Source organism: Pediculus humanus, genomic scaffold (assembly GCF_000006295.1).
Source record: "Pediculus humanus corporis 1103172108287 genomic scaffold, whole genome shotgun sequence".
Lineage (NCBI taxonomy): Eukaryota > Metazoa > Arthropoda > Insecta > Psocodea > Pediculidae > Pediculus > Pediculus humanus.
In genome coordinates this window covers 166923-177034 of record NW_002987856.1, presented here as the reverse complement: position 1 = coordinate 177034, position 10112 = coordinate 166923, and the positions used below count along the sequence as shown (strand labels likewise).

Below are 10112 nucleotides of genomic sequence, written 5' to 3'. Positions count from 1 at the left end.
AAAGAAAAAAAAAAAAAAATTACGACGACGAACATGATGATAATTACGTACACGCACACGCACACGCATCGATAATAAACGATGATGATGATGATGATGATGATGATATTATTATTATTATTATTACGTCTTCTGCTTGTATTCCGGTATTATTTTGATTTAGAAAAAAGAAAAAAAGAAAGAAAAATTTAAGATAAGTGTCGCGAAAGTTCAAAAACATTAAAAACTAATAATAATAATAATAATATTTTCCCTCTATCTCTCCCCCTCTCTCTCTCTCTCTCTCTCTTTCTCTTCTTTTTATTAATCCAATCAACTAATGGACTTACGTAATTTTTTTTTTTTTTTTTTTATTGGGAAAAAAAAAAAACCGAAAAACAGTCGAAAAGAAAAAGAAAAAAAATTATTTTTAAACGTTTTAAATTTAAAATCAATTTAAAAAACATTAAAACGTTCAGTAGTAATTAATAAATAATAATAATAATAATAATAATAATAATTCTAAATTGTTATTATTATTATTATTATTATCATCATAGTTTCGGATTCAGTCGTTTTAACAGCATCTTTGGTCCAGGTTTCCTTTTTTTTCCCCTCGGATTTAATTTTTTTAACGGGAGAACAAAGACGTGGTCATCGTTTTCCATTTTGTTTTTTTTGGTCACATGGGGGGAGGGGGGTGCGTGTGATTACACGTTATCATCATCATCATCATCGTCGTGACTGGGAGTGTCGATTAACGATATAAAAAAAAAAAAACGACTTTTTATGACCTTTAATGAGAATTCACACGACATTTTTTTAATTAATACCTATAATCTATCCATAAGACTTTTGTTTTCTTATTTCACGGGGAGAGAGGGGGTGGAGGGGGAAGATAGAGAGAGAGAGAGAGAGGTTAGAAATTTAAGGTAATTTAATTCAATTAATACTTTTTTTTTTTTTTTTTTTTTCGTAAAGTCGTAAAGTCTTTGATAAAACAAATTTCTAAAAAAAAAAAAAAAAAAAAACTCAATAATTGATGTTAAACGAAATGTTTTCCTCCTATATAAGGATTCGTATTTTATTGTCATAGATGAGGAGGGAGAAGGGGAGGAGGTGGAAGAGGGGGAGAGAAGCTATGGTGAAAGCTGATTTACAAAAAAAAAAAAAATTTTTTTTTTATTAAAAAAAAAAAAAAAAGAGAAACAAAACTTCCATATTTGTCGCACGATTTTTATTATTATTATTATTATTATTTATTAATAGGTCGTTTATTTATTTATTTATTTTCTATTCGATGAAAGTTTAATAGAAAAAAATTTTAGTTTTTTTAAATTCTCATGAAGCAGAAGAAAAAAAAGAAAAGTTTAAGGAAAATCTGAATATGTCGACAAAAACAAAAAAGTAAAAAAAAAAAAAAGTGAGGAGGCGAATTAATAATTTGTTTGAGTGTGCGTGTGCGTGTAAGTGCGTGTGTGTTATATTTGGAAGGGAAGTTAAACTGGAAGGGAGAGAAAAAAAAAAAAAAAAAAAAAAAAAAAAAGAAATCGACGTGTGACCATATGTGGATTGACAATTGTTTCCTTGGGTCCAGCAGGTTCACCTACACTTTATATATATGTATAGTAAAAATCAAGGCGAAATTTTTTTTACTGTTGTCATCGTTATATAAAAAAAAAACGAAAACTACCTGTATATCTCCCCCCCTTCTCCTCCCTCCCCCCCAAAAAAAAAACAACAACGTAACAACCAAACTTACGGCTGCGACAATAAAAAAAAAAAAACAATGACAAAAACAAAAATTCAAACATTTAAAATTCGAAATCCGCCATTTTAATTTACAATAATTTACAAAATTGTCCGTTTGAGGTCTCTTAAATCGTTTTTTTTTTTTTTTAAATATACGTGGATTTAGAATAGTAATAATAATAAATCGTAATATGAAATCGTCATTAATTAACGGATATTTTAAACGTTGCGACAAATTCGTACTCATAGAGAAAAAAAAAAAACGAAACGATAATAATGATGATGATGTAGGTGATATTAATAATAATAATAATAATGATAATAATAATAATAAGAACGAGGTTTTGAAATTTTTTCGTTTTATTTTAAAAAATTTTTTTGCCCGCGCATGCGCGTTGAAATTAAACTAGCGATATTAGCGCCGCCACGAGTTGGTTTTTAAAAATTCAGTCACATCCTGGATACAAGAGAGGAAAGATTAGTAACAGTTGATCTGGCGTAGCTTTACTAATCTTTTTTTGAGTTTTTTTTTTTTTACATAATTTTTATTTTATTTTATTTTTTTTAAAAAGTTAAAAATAAGAAGAAGTAGTTTTTTTTTTTATTAATTAATTATTATTATTATTATTTTTACCGTTGACATTTTTGTTTATTTATATATATACATATATATATATTTTTTTTTTATAATTAATTAATTAATTAATCAAAACGTTTCGAAGTTTATAATTATTATTATTATTATTATTAAATTTTTTCTATTGTTTTCAAGTTTAAAAAATCGTTATTATCATCATCATCGTTAAATTGTTTTTAGAAAAACGTTTAAAATAATTTTATTTTTTTTTATTATAAATGTCGGGAATTTGTGTGATTTTAATGAATTTTTACACGACGGAAAGTTTCGAATAAAATATTTGTTAATAATAATAATAATCACACGGTCTCGCGCGCACGTACGCACGTATTATTATTTTTTATTCGTACGGTTTTTTTTTTTATTTTTTATTTTTATTAATAATATATAAATAAAATAATATTTGTCGTTTGTCGTATAAAAAATAGAAAGAAAAATGTGCGATTCAAATACAAACGCGACGACTCAAAGCATTGCTGATTATTTAGCACAGTTATTAAAAGATAGAAAACAGTTAGCAGCTTTTCCAAATGTTTTTTTACACGTGGAACGATTAATCGACGAAGGTGAGTAATTTTCATTATTATTATTATTATTATTATCATTATTTGAAAATTTTCTTTTCACTCTCTATCTCTCTCTCTCTCTATCACTATCTCTCTCTTTTGAACGTTTGAATTTTCGAAAAACGTTAGGTTATAAAGTGATGATAAACCAAAGTGTAAAATTTAGTTGTGAAAATAGACGGAAAGAGAGAAAGAGTGAGAGAGAGAGAGAGAGAGAGCAAAAAAAAAAAATGGCTTCTTTCTATCTGTCTCTCTCTCTCTCTGTCTCTCTCACTCGATTTTATACAAACGCACGCATATTTATTATAATTGTGTGTTGGATTGTTCGTTAAAATCGGGTAAGACGACGATGGCGACGATTATTATTATTATTATTATTTTCTTTCTTCTTCCACGAGAAATTCATTTTTTTTTTTTTTTTTTTTTTGTCTCTGTCTCGCGTTTGTAATGTACGTATGTATGTATTTATTTCTCTCTTATTTCGTGCGTGTGCGTGTGCCAAATTCAAGCCGTGAAATTCGACCTTGGCCATTTTGTGTGTGAATAACGTTTTGTGAATTTGAAGAAAAAAATAGAAAAAAAACAAAGGAATCGAGAAAAAATAATAAAAACGGGAATCGAATTTTTTCTTTTCAAGGCGTTTTTTTTTTTTTTTTATTATTATTTTAGTAATTAATTTGAAAATTTTTAATTATTTATTATCATCATCATTAACGTTTATTATACGGTCGCCATTATTATTTCGTTACAACAATCGTTCGTTAGTTCGTTCGTTCGTTTGAATGTGTGGTGAAATGTCGTGAAAATTAAGTAATTGTCGAAGGAAGTAGGGGAAGGTGGAGAGGAGGGGAAGTGGAAGGTGGGGGGGCTATAAAACAGGTGAATTTCTTTTCAAAAGGTTTACATTGTTGTCGTTTTTACAAGAGATTTGTGTGTAACGTTTTTTTTTTTTTTTTTTTTTTTTACAAACAATAAAACCTGTTGGTTTTATTATCATTATTATTATTATTATTATTCGTGCGTGTGCGTGCGTGCGTGCGTGTGTGTGTTTTGAATCGCACGAGAATCAACCCTCTTTTTTTTCTTCAACCACGTTTTTTTTTTTTTTTTTCGAAAAAAAAATTAAAATAAAAAGAAATAAAACGGAGGAGAACGATCGTTTCCTCCTCTTCCCCCTTCTTCTCTTCCTCCTTCCCCACTTCTTCAACGGTCTTTGGAGCTCGTCTCCGTCGAAGTTGAGTAAAAAAAAAAAAAAAATTCAACTTGGTCCGTCGACGAACGACGGAAAAAAAAAAAATCTTTAATTGAATGATTCGACCGTATCATAATCAATGCAAAGGTTAACTATCTTAAGTTGAAGCGGAAAAGAGTGCGAGTGTGAGAGAGAGAGAGAGAGAGAGAGAAGAAAAAAAATCACGTCTACATTCCTCACAAGACTTTAAAGTCAGGATGCCATGTTTGTGTGTGTGTGTGTGTTTTACAAAAGCGCGAGGGAGAAATGTCAGAGCGGTTTTTTTCTTTCCGTTTGATTTCTATTATTATTATTATTATTATTATTATTTTGTTTCTTCGCTCTTAACCAAGCCTTAAATAAAAAAAAAAAAAAAAAAACGAATATTTAATTTTTTTTTTTTTTTTTATTCTTCTTCTTCTTATTTTCGTCTTCTGCTTCTTCTTCTTCTTCTTTTTCTTCTTTTTCTTCTTTCGTTTTAAAATTTAAAAAAAAAAAAAAAAAAATTGTCGTTACGCGAATCGTTTGTTGTTGTTATCATTATTATTTCGATATTGTGTCGTCGATGCGAACGCGCGTAAATTATCATCATCATCATCATCGCGATCAATTAGAGAATGTGAAAGAGGGAAGGGAAGGGGATGGGGAAACAACGCGTGAAAATGGGGTGTGCATTGATAATAAAATGTAATAATAATGAATGATGATGATGATGATGATGATGATGATGAATGAGATGCGTAAGTAGCAGTGGTAGTAGTCGTGGTAGTAGAAGTGGCACAAGAAAAAAAAAAATACGATTTGCCCCCTTTAATCACCTGTTTGTTGTTGTTGTTGTTTGAATGTCGTCTTAAGGGGAACGTTCACCTGTTATTATTATTATTATTATTATTATTATTATCATTATCATTATCATTATTATACGGTTTAAACGTACGATGAGAAAGTTATTAAAGTGCGCACACATGATGTGAGATCTTAATTTTTCACCGCGGCGGTTTTATTTATTTTTAAAGGTCGTGTACGAGTTTGTCGTTTGTTTGTTTGTACTCTCGTCGTCGGTTTGTCGTTTGTTACGACAAACAACATTTTACCGGGCGTTGATTCCTTCGGTTAAAAAATTCATTTTTCAATTTTTTTCGCCATTTTCCCGCCCTGATTATTATTATTATTTTTTTTTTTGGTTAATCCTTAAGGCAAACAAAAATTAACGATTTCGTTTTTGTTTGTTTGCTGTTTGTTTGTTTGTTTGTTTGTATTTTTTACCTACCTGAATTCATTACTCTGTGCCGCACGCGCGCGCGTGTTTTACCTAAAGTTTGATCTCGTTATCAAGGAAACATCGTAGTCGTCCTCGTTGTCGTCGCCATAATTTTTTTTTTCCTTTTTTGATTTATTCGAGTGAGACGGGAAAAAGGTAGTCAGTGTACCTGAAAAAAATTTGCAAGGGGTGAAAAATACGATGAATTATTTTTGTCTTCTGCTTCTTATTTATTTTAAACCGGTAATGATTACGCGGTTTGAATGATGATGAGGAGGAAGGTTGTCGAATGGTTGTTGTTGTTGTGGTGGTGGTGGTGACTACGGTGGATATGGAGTGCAAATAGTAGCAGTAATAATAATAATAATAATAATGTTAATAATGATGGTAGGTTCGTTAGGTTAAGCTAACACTCGAGGGAGGAGAGGAGGGGAGGGGAAAATCCAATGATTTATCCTCCTTTCGTAACGACATTTGTATCTCGAGGAAAACAAGAGAGAGAGGGAGAGGAACGGAAGGTAAAAGAGAAACAGGAAAGGAAGGAGCAAAAACCTCCTCACCATTCGTTTAAAAAAAAAAAAAAAAAAAAGTAGTTTAATAACGTTAAATAAATCTTTATTTATTTATTTATGTATATACTGCGTGCGGAATGATGAAAATACCTGGTTATTATTATTATCATTATTATTATTATTTCGGAACGTTTCGTTTAATACCCAACGAGAATGTTGTTGTTGTTGTTTAATACGATTCATTCCCCATCTCTCTTTTTTTTTTTTTTTTTTTACTCGTTTTAAAGTAAGACGAGAAGAGATGATGATGATGATGATGATTTCGATTTCTCATCTCTTTGAATTGATTTTTTTAAAAGATGCTGGTTAGGAACGTTTCCGCGAAACAATGGACCAGAAAGAAAATGTGATTTTTTTTTCTTTTTTTTTTTTGTAAAACTAGTTTTCTAGTTTTTAAATTCCAACTTTAAAAACCTATCTAAATCATGTTCATTGTTTATACAAACGTAAAATCATCATCATCATCATCAACATCGTCGTCATCTTGGATCATCCGACATGTTGTAAAAGATCCCAGCGGTTATAAGGAAAAAAAAAAAAAAAATTCAAACAAAAACAAAAATTCGTATTTGTTATTATTATCATCATCATCATTATCATCATCATCATCCATTGTCTAGTTTCAAACCTGTATTTTTTTTCCAAGAGGTTTAAAAAAGGGGAAAAAATCTAGCCATTATTATTATTATTATTATTATTATTATTATTATTATTATTAATTTTTTTTAAATAGTTTATAAGAAGGGTTGTAATAAATGGAATCAGGTGCATGCATGCACGGCATCCTTTCGATTCCCCTTCCTTAACGTGTTTAAATCCCCTCTTTCGATTTCGAATCCCTGATTCCCTGACCTACCTGCCAATTTTTCATTTCTTTTTAACACCCCCTCCCTCCCCTCTCCTCCACCCATTGTTCGAATACTTGCCGGGATTAAAATTCTTTTTATTGTTGAGTAAAAGGGGGAGAGAGAGAGAGATGGGGGCGGTGGTGGTGTTGGTATTAATTTTACAAGTTTTAAAAGTCCATAAATAATAATTTAAAGGTAGTTATTATTATTATTATTATTGTGAGATGAGACGTGGAAGAAGACGGAGAAGAAGAAGAAGAGTAGGAATAAATTTTTTTTTTTCTTTTTTTTTTTTTTTGCGTCATAAATTTCGCGCATTCGAATAATAATAATAATCATTTCAAGTTTATTTATTATTATTATTATTATTATTATTATTATTATTAATTTTTAAATAATTTTTATTTAACCTTTTGACCTCGTCGAATCGAACGACCCGAAGGTTTTTTTTTTTTTTTTTTTTTTTTTTTTTTTTTTTTCGTTTTCGTTTTTTACTCTCATTTCGGTTCAGGTTTTCGGTTCGGACATTTTAACGTTTTGGAAAACAAGACGGGGGGGGGGGAGGATAGGATTGTCGTGGTAATAAGGATTTCGTTTTTTTTTTTTTTCCCGATCCATTAATAAGATTTAAAACGAGATGTGGTGGAAACGGGAGTGTAAAACGATACTGGGACGACGTAAAATTTTTTTTTTTTTTTTTTTGGTTGTTGTTGTCGTTGTTGTTGCTCTTCCTCCGTCGTTTGTTCGACGTTGGACTCGTGGTTCGTATTAATTACATCTCGAATCAAACGAGATATTAAGAAGGAATTTTTTTTTCCATTTACCTCTCTCTCTCTCTCTCTGTCAGGTTTTTAAACGACCATTTTTTATTATATCGATGATGGCATTTGATTCTGGCGGAAAGTGGAAGAAGAAGGTTTGGAGTTGAAACAATGTCGAATCGGTACAGAATTTTTTTTTTTAAAATAAAAAATTTATTAAAATTATAAACGGTCATGATGATGAAATATCAAGGATTTTTTTTTTTTAAAAACACATCACGACCTGATTTTCGTTACGCGCGTTTTTCACGTTTTTTTACCCAAAAAAAAAAAAAAAAAAATACTCTCTCGGTTTCGGAATCGTTTAACCGGAGAGATGGGGAGAGAGGGGGAGAGAGAGAAAAGGAAACGAAACGTTGAATGATTTCATTATGATTAAATGCAAGGTTAGCAGAGCATTGAATTATAAAATATATAATATATTTTTATCATTATTATCGTTGCCATCACGATGATGATGATGATGATGACGACGGTAGTTATTGGAAAAATCATTTGGAAAACTACTCTTTTGGGTAATTTCATTTTTGAAATATTATTATTTTGAGTATGCACGCTTACGCAGGGGTACGTGCGTGCGTGCGTACCTGCGTACCTGTATGTCGTGTATTCGTAAGATTGTGTCCTCGGCCCTTTAAACTTCGGCTTTTGGTTCCCAAAAAAAAAATAAGGAGATTATACACCGTTTAGATTTTATCACGTTTTTTTGCGGTTATTCTTTCCTTTATGTTTACAATGAAATTACGTTTGGGCGAAAGTAGCGCCGCGGGTAGCAAGTAACGAAATTAATGAATTTTTTTTTTTGGGTATTGATAAATATCCCCCCACCCCCCCCCCCGGATGGGGAGAGAGGAAGGAAAACGTATGCGTAATTTTTTTCTTTTTTTTTTTTTTTCTCCCCGAATAGTCGTTGTAATGATAATGATGATGATGATGATTACATTCTTTTCCTTTCCCTATCCCGTTAAAAAGAAGGGATTCGTTCCCGGGAAACGATTTAAAAAAAAAAAAAAAATTTTCTAGGTATCGGAATGATGATGATTTAAAAACCGTTTTTTTATATTATAATTATTTCTTTTTAACAAATCCTTTTCTATTTACTACTTGGATTAGTTATTTAAATGGATTAGGGATCGGGATTATGATAATAATAATAATAATAAACGGATTAGGGATTATAAAAAAAAAAAAAAAGTTAATTTTAATTTTAATCCGAACTTAAACAATATAAGATTTATCGGTTAGATTTTTTTTTTTTGAACGTTTTCCCCAATTTTTTTGTCCCCTCCCCCCTCCCTCCCTCCCTTCCTACCTCGCTCGATTACGATGATGATGATGATGATGATAATTTTTTAATTGTGAACGTTTTTCATTAATTCAAAGTCGGTAACTGAAAAAGAAAAGAAAAAATGAATTTCCAGTCAATCATGGTTAGTTGTAATAATGATGATGATGATGATGATATAGGTTTTAATTTTAAAAACCTGATCGCGTTAATAGTTTTTTTTTTTTCATAAGCCGAACTCGAATCGAAAAATTGTGTTGCTGACACGTCGTACGCGAATCGTTTTTTTTTTTTTTTAATTTCATAAGATGATGATTTTTTTTTTTTTAAGGTTTGACGGCGGGATAGCAAAAAAAAATGAGTGAGAGAGAAAGAGAGAGACTAAAATTTTTTCGTACGTGTTTAGGGATTCGATTTTGACTGCTTCCACGACGTTAAAGTCAACGAAATTTTTTTTTTTTTTTTTTTGTCGAGATCGAGTCTCTATGACATTTTGTTGATTTAACGTTTTGACTCATTTGAACAGGTGTGTGTGCGTTGAAATATTTTTTTTTTTTTTTTTTTAAATCGAATGCCAGGAAATTTTTTTTTGATTTTTCGTGCGTGCATTAATAATTTATTTTATTTGGTCGGTTGTTGCGGTTGTTGTAATCATCATCATCATCATCATTATCGTTTTCAATGACGGTGACGAAAATCTCGTTTGTTACCCGGCGAAAATGTAAAAAAATTCGCACATTCCAGAAACATCCTTCGGAAATTCCCGGCCATTTTTTCTCTAGATCCACGTCCGAGAATTTCGTTCGATAAAATTTTTGTGCCACGTTTTTTTTTTTTTTTTTTTTTTTTTTTTTTTTTTTTTTGGGGGTCAATCGAACGTTTTTCAAATTGTTAATAGCAAAAAAAAATTATTATTATTATTATTATTTTTATTTTTCCCCCCCCCCCCCCCCGGTGGGGCTTTCTTAAAATTTAAGGGTTGGGTTGGTTATTTTTTTTATTAAAAACTTTAACGGAAAGTGGTAAAAAAAAAAAAAAAAACCCGAATGGGTAAAAAAGAATCCTCTAAAAAAACCTTGGTGGAATTGTTGTTGTTGTTGTTGTTGGGGTTGTTATTGGCCCCGGGGGCGTAAAAAGGGGGAAAAGCAAAAAAAACCCCC

General features: G+C 30.5%; 1 protein-coding gene across 1 annotated transcript in view; it reads left to right on the top strand.

Annotated features, from left to right (window-relative positions):
- Window positions 1-2804: 2804 nt before the first annotated feature.
- Window positions 2805-10112, top strand: part of Phum_PHUM529430 (KH-domain protein, putative) — a gene marked incomplete at both ends in the record, with an annotated part of 57074 nt that continues 49766 nt past the window's right edge. The window contains one exon of the mRNA XM_002431401.1: window positions 2805-2934. Coding sequence (XP_002431446.1) covers window positions 2805-2934 — 130 coding nt within the window. The remainder of the gene's footprint in view (window positions 2935-10112) is intronic.